The sequence below is a fragment of the Lathamus discolor genome, chromosome 7 (genome assembly GCF_037157495.1).
Source record: "Lathamus discolor isolate bLatDis1 chromosome 7, bLatDis1.hap1, whole genome shotgun sequence".
NCBI classification, from domain to species: Eukaryota; Metazoa; Chordata; class Aves; order Psittaciformes; family Psittacidae; genus Lathamus; species Lathamus discolor.
In genome coordinates this window covers 18,125,899-18,140,884 of record NC_088890.1, presented here as the reverse complement: position 1 = coordinate 18,140,884, position 14,986 = coordinate 18,125,899, and the positions used below count along the sequence as shown (strand labels likewise).

At 45.7% G+C, this 14,986-nt stretch overlaps 1 protein-coding gene and 1 long non-coding RNA gene across 3 annotated transcripts in view; one reads left to right on the top strand and one right to left on the bottom strand.

Moving 5' to 3' along the window:
* The window catches only part of PTPRG (protein tyrosine phosphatase receptor type G), a 407,805-nt gene extending 399,677 nt beyond the window's left edge, over positions 1–8,128 (bottom strand). Inside the window, exons 1-2 of one of the 2 annotated variants that reach the window (XM_065687094.1) lie at positions 7,926–8,128; positions 7,613–7,729 (exon numbers count right to left, since the gene is read on the bottom strand). In XM_065687094.1, the coding sequence (XP_065543166.1) occupies positions 7,613–7,697 (85 nt within the window). In that variant the 5' untranslated portion in view covers positions 7,698–7,729; positions 7,926–8,128. The remainder of the gene's footprint in view (positions 1–7,612; positions 7,730–7,925) is intronic. The other variant, XM_065687095.1, reaches the window with a different exon arrangement.
* Positions 8,129–8,254: 126 nt separating this feature from the next.
* LOC136018520 (uncharacterized) lies at positions 8,255–13,404 on the top strand. The gene is made up of 3 exons (XR_010614468.1): positions 8,255–8,394; positions 10,522–10,616; positions 13,323–13,404. It is a non-coding gene; the product is annotated as an uncharacterized LOC136018520 (long non-coding RNA).
* The last annotated feature ends 1,582 nt before the right edge of the window (positions 13,405–14,986 follow it).

Below are 14,986 nucleotides of genomic sequence, written 5' to 3'. Positions count from 1 at the left end.
GCACCTTTGATACAAAGCCAGCCTATGGAAATACTGAAGAGAATGTGTACAGTTGTTCTTGAGTGATGTCCTGATGAGGGTTACTGTGCAAATCCTCACCTGATGAAAGATGCCATAGATACATTCATATCAATCGTGCTAGGACAATCTGCAGCAGCAGAGGACCTGCCATTAAGATAAAACATTACAAACTTGCACATTTTGCACCTCAGGTTTACAAAGATGACAGTGAATTAATTCACAGTAAACAGAAGCACTTTACAATGCATAAACAATGTAGTAAGAAACAACTTTAAGAAAAATCACAGTCTCTGAACCTGCTGTCACTGAGCCCATCCTTTTAACACTTACTTAAATAGCTAAAGCCTCACAAAGGTGTTGCTTTGGAACACAAACAGTTTTACAGAAACTGTATAAATCTGATGCAAAACCCTTGGGCAAAGAAGGAAAAACAAACAACTAATTTTAGAACCTGAACACTCCATTAGCGATTCTCACCAATTAAAATATGATGCAACTGCTGTCAACAGGCTAAGTTTAGTTGTAGTTTTAAGCATGGATTTAAATTCATAATACAGGAGCTACTGCATTATAAGAATATGAGTAAACTAGCTACAAGTAGCAGGGGGGCCAGCAAGAACAAGCCTTCAGCGGGCTCTCTCTGCCCACCTGATGAATGGATGCAAATGCTAAGAGACAGTCATGCCGCACAAACCCTTATTTCCACTTGGACTGACAGAAATCTATGCCATAATCTCCCTAAGTCTGAAAGCACTTTAGGAATCCGAATACCAGTGAAAGTCTATCGAAAACGTAATCCCTAAATTCACTTGTGATAGCAATGTAGATCTGCACTTAATTATTTGAAAGCTAGTAGTATCTTTATTGGCTCAGCTTGGAGTTTCCACAGGGAAAGGACAGACACAACAGTCTCATGCTGAGGCACATGATAAATAATGATTAAACTGAGACATAGATAAACACACATCCATAAGGAGAGCATTTCTAAGCACACCAAATGACACAAAAGCAGGACTGGTCCTCAGCAGTGCAGGGTTTACTTCACAGACATCCTTCTTCTAAAGGAAAGGAATGAGGCCAAAAAAAACCAAACTTGCTAACTGTCAGCGATGAGCAAGGGTCAGGACAGAACTGTTTCTGTTTACCTCTGCAGTAGAAAAATGGCTTGTCCAGTGCACTGGCACAAGGGATTCCACCTTCAGATCTTGCACATTCAGCGTTCACCACTTGTCATGGTGAAGTCCTCTTCCACTCTGGGCAACTAGCACTTTTGTTCAAACTAGTCTGACAAATAGACTAAGGAACTCCAGGTCTGAAACTTCAGACTGATAAAAATACAATAACCCAAATTGCAGATGCTTTTATAAGAGTAAGGAAAGAGCAAGGCACTGCTTGGATTAAAGCAAGTATACAGCATTATGTATGTCTCTTACAAGCTTCCTGCAAGGATAGAAGACAGAAAGAGTGAAGTGCAGGAAAACTGAACAACTGCCCACTTTGCCTGCAAGGAGTTACCAGACAGTTTTCCTTTACTGTCAGCAGAATAAACTGACTCCCAACAGAACTTTCACAACACTGTCTGGGAGACAGGAACATTGTATTTTAAAAGAAGAGAATAAAACAGCTATCACAAGACCAAATAATAGCTCACATTTTGCTCCTGAATACCAGTGCAGCTCTTCGGAGCTCAAGGTATCACTCATTACATATCCGCAAGCAGAGAAAAGGACTTTTTCAAAGCAGCTTTCCTAAGCCAAGCACCCAAGTCTCAAAACACCTACATTTCCTTTACTAAGGCCTCCATGCTCTGAATGCAAACCCCCTCAAAGGGCACTGGCACAGGATAAGCACATTCAGGCATCACTGCAGCATTTATACACAGACAGCCTGCAATACCCCATGTCAATTGAGGTTTTATGTGTCAGTGCTGCTGGCAGGTGCACAATGCGGTCAAGTTTTAAGTTCTAGAAAATGGTTCATCATTATTCAAATGACTTGGTAATGAAGAAAGCCAGCACTTCAACTCCCGAGCAAACTTGGTGGTGCATAATAAAACCACATGAAGAAAAACAGAAAGGCCGGGTACAAACTGATTTTACTTTAACCATAGTTCACTTGAAGAGGAATTCAAATTGCTGTAAGTTGAGCCCATTCAGTGTAATAAAAACATATCTTACAGTGATTGCACAAATTTCTCCATTTCCTTGCTGCCCTGTGTCCTCCCTCCTCCTCCAGTCAGCTGGGGAGTTGATTCACCATCAGTTTCCTTCAGCTTCCCGTTAGCAATCAGAGAAAAGGAAAAATTAAAGCACAGCAACAGCCATGGAGTATCGCAGGATCTTCACTGCTGTGCTTGCAATCTGCACCCTCATTCATCTGTTCGTTTGCTGGGTGGGATGAGCCTCTGCTTAGGCTATAAATATGTGAGAGCTCAAGGCGTTAACCACTATGCCCCGGCAGCTGTGCCTCAAGAAGACAACTGTACATCAAAAGGCAAGCACTTCAAGACATGACCAAAGGAGCCCCGAGTCATCTAAGGGTACCCCTGTCCTCACTGAGGTGGGCAAGATCACTTTGGAGATCTGTACCATGTGTAAGCAGCATTAAAAGAAAGAAGCAACTTTGACTTGTCCCAGGGTAAGTGATGTGGACGGGTAACCGTAGCCTACAGCATGGATACCATGATCATAAGCACTACCACAAGATACTCAGCAATGGAAAAATTAACAGCAACCAAGGATCATTCTGCATTTTTTTTAGGCTTTCTCTAAAGGTTTACAGACACACAAAAGCAGGAACTAGTGCTTTCATCTACAGTTACTCTCTTAGTTGGGCATCTCCAGTTGGCCAAGCCCCACATTCCGCTGCTTTATTTGAAAGAATGCATTGATTCCTTCTCTGCTTTGTTTCCAACCCCTGGCATGTCTCTATGGGATTGATACAGGCTAATTCTTCCCGAGAGTAACTCTGGCAATCGATGAAGTCACATTCCCAACAACCTGGTGCAAGAAGATGCAGGTTCACAGTTTTCACTTGGAAGAAATATCGACAATTTGCTTCACGAAGAAGGGAAAGATGGGTAAAGATATTTTGGCATGTAAAGCAGCAAGCAGTCCCCAACAGGGATATATATAAAAGCATAAATTAACACCTTTGGTGCCTATCTGCATCCTTAGATGACACCATGTCTTTTAAGAAAATTTGTCTGATGAGATTCCACTTCCCAAAATACTTAAAAATTGTTGTTAAGAATAAAACTCTAAGCAGGGTGGCATGTAAACATGAATAATTACTATTTTGTCAACACACAGAAGCAACTGTGATCTTTAAAAATGGAAGCATGGTAATTTGGGCAAACAGATCAGCTGTATTTTTGTGTAATTTCTCAGATTAAAGTTACATATTACCTAAAGTACAGTGTTATTACTGCACCCTGAGGCTTCAGAGCACCTCATGCCACGTGATCATTTGGCTGCTAAAAAGCAGCAACCCAACGATGCGTGTTTTTTCAAGGACAGTTGAGATTAATAGTTTGAAGTCCATTTCTTGAATTCAGCCTTGAAACTTGAACATCGATATTAGAGTTAACGTTAATGTAATTTTATTCCAGAAAACTCTTAAGTATGTTAGCCCTTGAGCACTGATCATAAGGTGGACAGAGTCCTCACTGCTGTCTGTCATTTCTGTAATTGGAAACAAACACCAACTATTAAATTTGCACATCTCGATAACAGTCCAGCTTTAACGGACTGCATGTACGTAACTTCAGACACTTCTCCCTGCAAAGGCCCAGCAACAGGGAGTGAAACCATTACCCTACCGAAATCAATAGCTGGGGTTTGGTTATTTTTTTGCCACCCAGCAAGACCTGTATCCTCAGCAGAGGTTCCCAGCATGGCTGCAGAGGGACAGGTCAATGATGTGACATCCCTGTGCCACACTCACGCAAGTTCCTCACTGCTCTCACCAAGACACCTGTTTTCTGAACAGGATCAAAACCCTTTTGTCCCCATTTCTTAGAGAAATAAAAGGAGATAGCAGATGAAGGAGCAGTAACAGAAATCCTAACTCATACATACAGGCAAACATCCTCCTCACTCCTTCAAGGTTTTTTTAGACACTGCAGATACAACTGAGGGAATTCCAGTTATCCTCCAACTGTGTTCCTTTCTTTTTGGGATATACCAAAATCCCTTCCACTGTGACGCCTCTTCTTCCTTTCCCAAATTCCATAGCCTTTTACCTTGGCCACTAGTGCAGATAGCTCCTGTGAGTACTCAAAGACTTAGGAAACCTGTGTCCAGGCTCTAACAACCACAAATCAGCTCCTGTAAACCTGCTAACAGATAGCGAAGCTTTCCCTCAAGTTTCCCCCCCAGAAGCACACAGCAAGCTCAGCTCTTACAGCGTGGGATAGGCTCACTTGACATTCTTTATCTACAAGGACTCCATTAGCAATTTCCCGTAACGTAAAGCATATTTTAAAAAGGCACTGAAAATAAGGGATAATTAAAATGTAAGAAGTGTCATCTTCATAAAAGCCACAGGACTAAATAAAGTCTTGGAGGGCCCTCTCCTGTACATTCCGTATTTCTCTACGTGCACAATGCACCTTCCTCTGCAAAACCTTTCATAAAGAAAGCCATTCTCCTCCATGCCTTTAGAAATACCAGAAGTAACACTTGATTAGTAAAAGGGAAAAGCTCCTAGTATATTTCTTCCTCCAAGCAGGAGTCAGTTACATGTAAAATTAACCCTCAACTCAGAACTAGAAAGACTCAAAAATTCAAAACCCATCTACAGTTACCTGGCAGTGACCAAGTCTGCAACAACTTCATCCATTACTTGGGAGCTAATCCAGAATCAAGAAAATTACTTCCATTTATGCATCTAGCCCAAGAGAACGCTAACAATTGTCACTCCTTAGGTGACAGGATCATCACAGCAACAGCTAATGACTGCACACATGCATACTTTTTCCTTCACAAAAATAAGTATTTATCCTCTCTTGGTAAAACACTGAGAAACTGGATACCAAGCATGTCACAGCAAGGTTAATATTTGTGCCTTGCTGATTTCTGGTACTGTGAATTTAGATTAATGAGCAAACAGACCCCATGGAAACAGCCTCTCTTACCTTGTCTTAGTTTGATTTATTAAGCAATGCAATTACCAGCGACAAGCCCACAGAGAAATGCACTAAACACTTCAGAAAGAGCAAAACCTTGCCCACATATTGTTTGTGCAAGAATGACTCCCTCGTCTTATTGCAACCAAAGGAACAACAGCAAAAGATACCTACTTAAACAGTGAAAACCTATTACAGTCCTCAGAACAAAAGAACACTGCAAAGGCTTATTTTCTACATGCTTCATTTGTTGTTGCTGAACAAAGAAAATAAATAGCCTTTATGTTTCTTCAGAAAGTAAAGTAATTTGCAGGGGAGAGAATAAATGGTGACTTCTGTTTCAAGAGAACTAGATATGAAGTGGAGAGAAGAAAAATGCTTGTGAATTAACATGTAAAGTAAGTGCCTTAATTCATTAATCCTCTCTAGAAAATGCCATGAAAAGGCACCAAAACATTTGTGGTAGATACTAAACAGTTAATATCTTGCCGGGATTCCCCGCCAAGACAAATTCCAATGATTTTCCATTGGATGCTGTCAGCACCAATGTCCTGTTATAGTCCACTGAGATCCTCCCTGCAGCTTCCCTGCCTCAGGCATCTCGGATATACTGGATCAGAGTCTGGTTTATCACGCTGCCTCGCTCACACCCCCTTGCACGCACACATGCATGAACACCAGACATTACTGCTCTTCAGGAGGCAGCATACAGCAGTGAGCAAGCACTGAGGGCTAACACAGCAGCTCTATACAGAAACTAAACCCACAAAAACCCTCCTGGAAAATAGTTTGCTTTCCAAGGAAACCTTTAGCCATGAAGAGCCCCAAAGCATTCTGAAGTGTTACACAGCTGTCTCAGGCCTTCCAGCATTAAAGAGTTTACCAACACACAGCAAACATCCACAGACCTAGTACTCTCTGCTCACATTCATCTTCCTATTCAAACTATAATGCAAATATCAACTGGTTCAAACCTCACTGATATATATCAGCGAACAGTACAATACTGTCATATTAAACCCACATCACGGCTTGTTTTGTGAAGCATTCCTGGAGCCTGCCTTCTAGATGTAATTACCGTACAATATATATCAGAACCAGAGAGAAAGACTTCACTCTCAGGCCTGAAATTGAGAAGAAATCAATACAAAGATGATAAATGTTTCTTCAAGAGCTGCAAAGGTATTAACCCTCTCTCCCAACGTATTTGTTTTTTGCTTCAAATCATTTTACCATGTGAGAAACTGCTGGAAGGACTGGGAGAGGATGGGTCTGTGTATTTCAGGGAAAAATCTGTATTTTAGGGGAAAAGGAAAAGAAAGGGAAGTGGAAGTTCCTATGAAGCTCCCTGAATTTAAGCCTTTCTTTCCACGCACAACCGGACGGACACAGCCCATGACTGGGGCCGCATCAGGCGCCCATAGAGGGTCAAGAGGAACGGTGGGAGCGTCCTGCTCGCGCCCCCAACATCACCCCACCGAATCGCAGGAGACGGGGAATAACCAAACGGCTCCGGCGGGCGCGCAGCCCCGGTCAGGAAAACCCTTGATGCGGGAGGGGACGGGACACACGACAGTAAATCCAGCCCGCGCTCGAGGCGGGGGACGCCGCGCCTGCGGAGGGTTACGCGCGGCCCCGCGGGGTGGCCCGACGGCCTCAGAGCGCCTCTAACGGCCGACTGCGGGCACTGCGGAAGCGGCGAGAGCCGGAGCCCCGCGAGTGCCCCCCGGGCCGGAGGGGCTTGCCGGGGGCGGACACGGAGTCCCGGCGCCCACCCGGCCCCGGCAGCCCCAGCCCCTGCGTTACGGTGCGGAGCGAGAGCGACAGGCACAAGCCATGGGATGCGGGTTTTGCGCGCGTGTTAAGCACGGTGGGCGCTGGGTGCTCCCCGCCCGCATAACCCCTCTCCCGCGGGCGTGCAGCGGTGCTCGCACAGAGCAGCCCCGGCGCGGAGCGGGCGCGCCCCGCACCACCACCCGTCCCGGCAAGGTGAGGCGCCGGCAGGGCGAGGCGCCCACCGCGGACACGGGTGCGGCGAGCAGAGACCCGCACACAGCCAAGTTTTTGGCGGCGGACGCGAGGCTGCAACAAGGGCTCAGAGCCGCGCAGCACAAAGGGGGCCCCGCAAGCAACCCCGCGGATCACGGCTAGCGCACAGGACCTCCGGTCCCCCGCCCGCTCCACTCCATCGGGAGCTGCAGTGCACCGGGAAGCTCGGATACCGCGCCGGGAACCCGGGCACCGCTCACGGCCCCACTCGCGGGCAGCGCTGCCCACAGCCGGGAGGGTGCTGCGGCGCTGAGAGAAAGCCGGCATCGGAGCAACCACCCCATCACCACGGTCCCTAGCGCATCCTCGGCACTCGCGGGGTGCCCCGGCGGTACTCCAGGCGAGGGTCGCGGACACGTGTATCGGAAGCAGCGGGACCCCCCCCCCCGCTCCCGAAGCGCCGCGCTCACTCACCGGGGAAGCACACCACATCATGGAGCACGGAGCTGGTGATTTTCAAGAAAAAGATCCACCAACACGGTTGCAGTAGCCTCCGCATGTCCAAAGCCGCACATCGAAAGGGGAGAGGGACTGAAATAATTAACGCACAGGGTGGAAAAAATGATAATAATTAAAAAGGAAAAAAAAAACAGAAGGGAAAAAAAAGCCCCAAACTTGTTGAAAATAAGTTTCTCCCGCAGCCCTCTCTCTTCCTGCGGGAGGAAGCGGGGGGCTCCCGCTCGAATCTTCAACGGGGGGGTGGGGGGGGCAAAAATAAGCCCCTCACCCCGGGTGTGGGGTAGGGCAGAGTCGCGGGGTCCCCCCGCTCGGCGGGGCGCGGGCCTCACGCTGGCAGCGGGGAGCGCGGCATGCCGCGGACGGGGCGCTCAGAGCCGCCTTCGCGCACGGGCGGGCGGGCGGCGGTCAGCCGGGGCCCCGGCGCGCTCCATCCTGCCGTACAGGAAGTGCCGGGCGAGCCCGGATCCTGGCGGAGACTTTAAAGCGGGGCGAGGGAGAGCGGGAGAGGAGGGAGCGCGGCGCAGCGGAGAGGCGAGGCGGAGGCGCGCCGGGCGCCCCGGAGGCGCGCCCCCGCCGCCCTTAAAGCGGCCGCGCCCGCTCGTGTGCGCGCACCCGCGGCGTTGCCCCTGCGGCCTCCGCTGTGCCTGCGGAGTGCCTGTGTATTGGGATGGGGACTAGGATAAAGTGCGTGACTGCGCCGCGTGGCCCTGCGCGGGTTTTGCGCGTGTGTGGCTGAGGTGAGTTGCGTCGTTACGCGCCCTCGGTGCGCGCTGCGGAGGGGTTGGGGTGTCCGTGTCCCCTCCACTTCCTGTCGACATCGCTCTGTACCGTCAGCGGTGTTCGCACCCCAATCCTGTCATTCTCCCCCATCCCCTTAGTGCTGCACACTGCCGGAGGTCCACACACACAGTCATGCAGCTCAGTGCTGCGCTGCGTGCTGCCAGCAACGCTCACCCAGATCACACAGCATCATCCTAGGGATTGCCAAAGGTTGTCGTCGTCGTCCCCCCCTCCCCGAAGTCATACAGTTTTGTTTCCCCCCCATACCCAATGCTGCACTGGGCATAGCCAGAGACCCCCCTCTGTCATCCTTTCCCCCACAGATCTTCTTTTCTCCCCTAGTTAATACTCATCATTCTGGGTATTGCCAAAAGTCCCCCCTCAAATTGCTGCTTTTCCCCTCAATACTGTGCATTACACCACGTATTTCCAGAGAGCCCCCTCTCAACACGAGGGAGCTGTCTGGTATTTTTGCAGAGTCAGGTGAAGGCTGTCCCAAGGCACTCTGTATCCAAAGCTTGATCCACAGCTCCCTCCCCCCTCCCTCCTGGCAACAGTTTTCTGAGTGATTGATAACTTTGCACAGGAAACAGAAACAGAAAATGGTGTGAATTCAGGATGAAGGGATGGCTGCTTGGACTTGGCATTTCCTGGTGGTTCTGTGGTCTGCTGAAGCTTAAATTTCATTCAGAAGTAGTTTTTGTCTGTGTCTTCGGTAATTATTTCCATTACAAGGATTCTGTTTCAGAAGGAAAAGGCTTTGGCAGGGGTTTATCAGTGCGTGCTGCACTCAGCTCTGGCTCTGTCATTTGCTGTGACCATCTCCTCTTGCTTACCTGCAAACCTTTCACATCTGTAGTGCTTCCAGAGGAGAGGAGATGGGCGGTAAGAGGAGGAAGAGTAGGGAAATTCAAAAGAAAGCGTATTTATTCAGTGGAACGGCAGTGATTTTCTGTCCCCTTGCCTCAACTTAGGGATCACTAGAGCAGAGCCCTCAGGACTTGGGTATGTACTGCTGCTGTGCTCTGGAAGAGGCTGTGGCTTTGTGTCCGTCCAGGTTCACCCTGTGCCAAATCAATGGATTATGCTGCAGCCGAAGGGCCCCTGATTAGGAGGCGTTCACAGGCTTTCCTCTGACTTTCTCACCACATCCCAGATTGTGCCTGCCAAAAATTACAGCTGGAAGTTAAAAGTGCAGCCCTTGCTAGGCAAAACTGTTCATCCCAATATGGACTTCAGCAGTGTGATGATTTAAGGACCTGATTTAAGGTGTTCTCTGCCCTGGAGGGCATGACCCGCTGGGGAGTGCAAAGAGAAGAGAAGGTGCTTGTGTAAGGATTTATCTAAAAGAAAACAAAAAGCAACCCACCTTACCTAAAACAAAGCAAAACAATTATGGGCCCTGATACAAGTTCTTATCTGCCTTATTGTTCATTAAATCATTTCCCAAAACAGGTGGGGTTTGAGGTTGGTTTCAACTCTCATAAAAATAAAACAAAAAACAACAAAGATAAAATTTTAAGAGCTAAATTTCCCTGAATTTATTTGTTCCTCCGAAAACCAAGAAAACAAATCCCCACCTGCCTTGACCTTTTGGATTCTGCAGTGGCTCCTGTGCTCAGTTACTTATTGGGCTGCTCCAGAAGAACCTGCAAAATACTTCCCTTTCAATAACTGATTCCTAATGTTGCTGATCTAATGTGGCAGAGAGATAGGTATGCAAGTTCTCCTCCAGCACGGAGACCTTCCTCTTCAAACGGTATCGTAAGAGACAATCTTAAAGTGAGTTTCAAGAGGCCTCATTACATGAGAAAGCTCCTGAAACACTGTGGTAATCTCACAAAAGAAGAATAAAAGTACAGGATGGGGCTTGAAGCAACCTGCTCTAGTGGAAGGTGTCCCTGCACATGGCAGGGGCTTGGCAGGTCCCTTCCAACACAAAGCATTCTGTGATTCTATGATTCTATTATGGATATTTTCAAAGAGCAGTTTGCATCAGTATTTTTCTCACTGATTCAAACTCCTTTGCAAAAGCTGTTAACTACATCACTTTATATTTAAAATACATTTTTACATTACTTTAGGGTTTCCTGCCTTGGAAAATGACGAATCTGAAACTGCCCCCATGTCTTGGAACTGAAGGAATTCTACATTTTTCATCCTCAGAGCAAGCATGCAAGTAAGATATGAAATACATAAGCAGAATACTGTCTCCTGAGGAGCACAGATGACTTCAGACAAGCTCCTAAGGAAGATTTTAGAAGGGCAGTGCTCCCATCAAAAACCAAAAGTGTTCAGGCTGGGTATTCACAGTAGTCTCCTCAGGTCTGAACTTCTAAAACCAAATGCATAAACCCCCAATGTTGGCACAGATCCATGATCCAGCACACTGTGGTACAATGTGTACCCACTTGTCCTGGAGTGGCAAATCAATCATTGTATCATCACCCATCAGTTTAGGAGCTGTGGTGGCGGAAGTAGCTTTGATTCACATTAGCAATTTGGGTGGGCAGAGAAATGGGAAGATGGATGATGGAGATGCGGAGAACAAAATAAACCACTGTTTAATGAGAATCCATTTCCTGCATGCAGTATCTCTTTGCCTGCGGCACTCTGTCTATCAACAATACACAGGTACAAATTGGCCTGGAGATGTATCTTTAACTATCCAAACAGAGAAAACTGCATTAGCAGCATGCTGCTCTGCCGGGCTGGTGCCGTGTGATGGGCATTGTGGACATTAGATAAGACAGCTGATCCTTTCCCAGTGACTGAAGTACTGTGGCGTGATTAAAATAACTGCTACTGTATGAAGAGATTGTGAAGGGACATTATAACACAGTGCAGTTAAACCAGATTGATGCGGGGAGGCTGCAAATCGTGTAATGTTTACTGTTAAACATAGTGGGCGCTGTCGAGGTGAAAGGAATGGGATCCTCATCTCCGTTTTGCATAGAACAGTGAATAAAAGATAACTTCTATCTTTTCGGTTCCCTTCCTGTTCGAACAGGTAATATTTTTATGCTGCTTTCATCAACATATGGGCATCACTCCTAGGAAAGAAATGAAAGTCTGCTAATTTATTTGATGTGGGAAAATAATGTGATGTGAGATGTGAGAAATAATAGCTGAAACAAAGCCTCACATTTGTCATAGATTTGAATTAGTGGGAAGCTGAGGAAAGCAGAAAAATACTGCAAGGAGCTCAAAGAGGAGAGGGCTTATTGAATTAGAAAAGTATTAATAGCATTAATCATTTCCAAAACAGGCTTCTTAACATCTATAATGACTGTATAAAGGATTGGGGAAATAAAAATCAAAGAAAAAAAAAATCAGATACAGAAAGTTACACTTGTTTTGTGTTTAGAAGGAAAGAGATGAGTTTTCAGTGATTTACATGCAGCCAGCTTCAATGGAGCAGTGGGGAAAATACCAGGTGGGGATCTAGCCCTGAGAGCACAAGTCAGCTACAGTTCAGATTATAAACTTTCAGGTTAATTCAGCAGCCCTAATTCCTGTTTAGCTTTGCATACAAAGGAAAAAAAGGATGCTGAAGTTGGAGTTTCATAAATTATATTGTTGTAAAGTTACTTTCTCATTGCCTGAGGACAGTTGCATTCTTCTCAGAGTGTGCTGTGAGGCTTTGAAAGTCTTAACAAGGCATCTGAGGACCTGCTGAGAAACAGAAGCGTAGGGCAAGCAAAGTAGCTGTGATTAAACAAAGGGGACTTTATTTCAGCGTAATCATAGCAATGAGCTGTGTTGTCTGATTTATGAAGACGTAAAAATAGATTAACCCAGAGAGGCAGGTAAAGCAAAACATGAAAAATGTTGATAGGTGATGCAGGCTCTAGGTAAAGACATCCACTTTATGGCAGAGACTACTGCAAGTATTATTAGGCCACACATCTGTAACACTACCAGCATTATATGAATGCAGGTATACATGATGATGCTCCAAGATGTCCTGGCTGGGCAGTGTCCCACAGAGGTTTGCAAAAGGTTCTTTTGGAAGACCAATACGTCTATGTTCCTGTGGTCTGTAAAAGGAACCTCCACCTTAGGGTCCCCTTAGGCTAAATCATTCAGAACAGACAGTCACATGCTGAAATACCTACTTGAAAGCTTCATCTTAATCTTGAAGTTATATCGTGCTTTTGTCTGCTGAAATGGCCTCAAAATGACTGTGTTCTGTAAAAGTGTGTGTTAGCAACCGGCACAGTGGAAGGTCAGACTGATCAGCAATGAGTTTCTTTTTCTCTAAAGCAACTGCAGTTTAGAGTTCTGTGGTATGACCTTGCTTGGGCTGCAAGCATGTGTTTAATTCACAAATCCTCTCTTGTTACAAGAAAAAAGAATCTATTATCAGTGAAGCAGTGAACAGAGCAACCATGGTAATGACTGGAGCTGAGGGGTGAGCATGGAAGACCCAGGTTACTGTCCTGCTTGTCTGTTCCCATGTAAGTAGCTCACCAGGAATATACCATCTTTGCAGAATTTAAGGTGGAAACTAATGAGACAACAGACTGATGAACTTTCATTGTTAGCGAAAAAGTAATTTATAGGTTTCAATAATATTTGAGTTCAATGTAAGTCTTGGGAAGTTCAGCTGCAGAAAAGCAAAAATCCTCTTGACTGGGAAGGCTTTCTCCAACCTCAGTGGTTTTAACACTATCAGTTTGCCAGTGAGATAACTGCAACTGTCAGTTTTTTTCTACACAGCAAAGTTGACTCGAGGACAGGGCAGGGTTTGCAGGCAGCAGGAACTCAGGCTGTGCATAAGCTGCTAGAAGGAACAGCATGAGTGCAGCATGCTGTACCTAGACATATTATAGACAGTTAAGATGTGAAATCTTCTTGTCTCTCTAATAACCTCTGTTTCCAGACCCCTTGTCTTCCAGAGGACTCCAGAAAGCCAGGATCACAATGGGGTGTCTACTCTTCTAAAGACTTCATGCATGGCAACCAAAACATCAGATTCCATCTTTTCCCCTATAAATAAATCGGTAAGAATGAATAAATTTATTAAAAGTGCAATTTCTGCTGTTTCTTTCCCCCTCTTACAATTTCACTGCTGCTGTTTCAAAGGAGTTAGTGCAACATATTCCTGCCTTCCTGCATGGATGTCAAAGAGATGTTGTCAGAACCTGCTTGTGAAGGGTAAAGTCACAGGTGTGCAATGGTCCCAAGGGGGAGCGGCAGTAACAGCTCTGTAACAAGACATAGCCGTCTAATATAAACCCACTGCAAATGGTGTCCAAAGCCAGGCCTCAGGAATTGCTCCACAATGAAAACAGATCAAGTAGGCTGCAAAAACCACTTTCCTGGACAATCCCAAGAGAGCACTTTAAGGGGAGAGGGGGGGCAAATATATGCTCTATAAATGGTAGAACCAGTCTCCAAATCTGTTTAAGGAAAGAAGAGGGAGTTAAGGAGGAACCTTTGCCAAATTCACATACTTTCGCAGATACACTCTTTTTGAGTGCAGGTATAAGGTGAGGAGCAAACTTGTGTGTTCTGCAGCTTTTTCAGTTGGTACTATCTTACAACAGCTTGTACAGATGTGAATAACTACATTCCAGAAATGAATGCAGCTCCTGGTGTGTGGGGAGGCCTTGACAGAACAAGGGAAGAAGTAACATTTGTATGTTACAGAGACAAGTAACCCTGACTTTATTTTGGGCCCTATGTGTTACAACAGAGAAATGCAGGTTGCAGATTGCAGCATAGTTCTGTCTTTGCCATTCTTTCTGGTTTCACGGATTTGTGTTCTGTTGTTGTTTTTTTCTTATGATATTATCAGTTACTCAGATATGAGCTTGTGTAAGGCACTCTGGATTTGAGTGTGGACAGAGAGTACATTAGCTAATATGATTCTGTTAAAAAGGGATTCCATAGCCAGTGCCCCAATTAAATGAAGAAGTGTCAATATTAATAAACCTTCCAAAGAAAAGAGATAAAATCAGATACCCACAGTGACCCCACAGGCATGAGTGCTAGCAAGATCAATACTACCCATAAGCACTGATGGAAATAGCTAAACAACAACATGTATCTAGGCCACTGAGATCTGGCAGTACTGCACACCCACAGTATATCCTTTGCTTTCCCTAGTTTTGCCTTTCCATTCCCTTCCTCTCCAGCCGAAGATCAGTGTCATGAGCACGGCTACTTGTCTGCATTCCTCCTCCTCTTGATGCCTGGTCTAAAAAGGGTTTCTTGAAAGTGGAAAGATGCCATCCAAAAAGTTGAATAAGCAGTAATCCAAACCCCTGACAGCTTACATCCCTAATGCAACTGAAATTATTTTCATTCATCTTTTCAATTGCCATCAAATATAGATCCACTGTGGCTGGGCACAACTCCACTGACGTAAATGACTGGGCATTCACTTTCTTGGAACAACACCTACTTGGATCCAAGTCAAAGTTTTGCCAATACAAGGAGGGATGTAACCAAATGCCTCAGAAATGTAGTTGTTACTCTCTACAGCGTTTTGCTACTTTGAAAGTGTCAAAAGACTGTGCCCTTATCTTTTCTACCCAGACT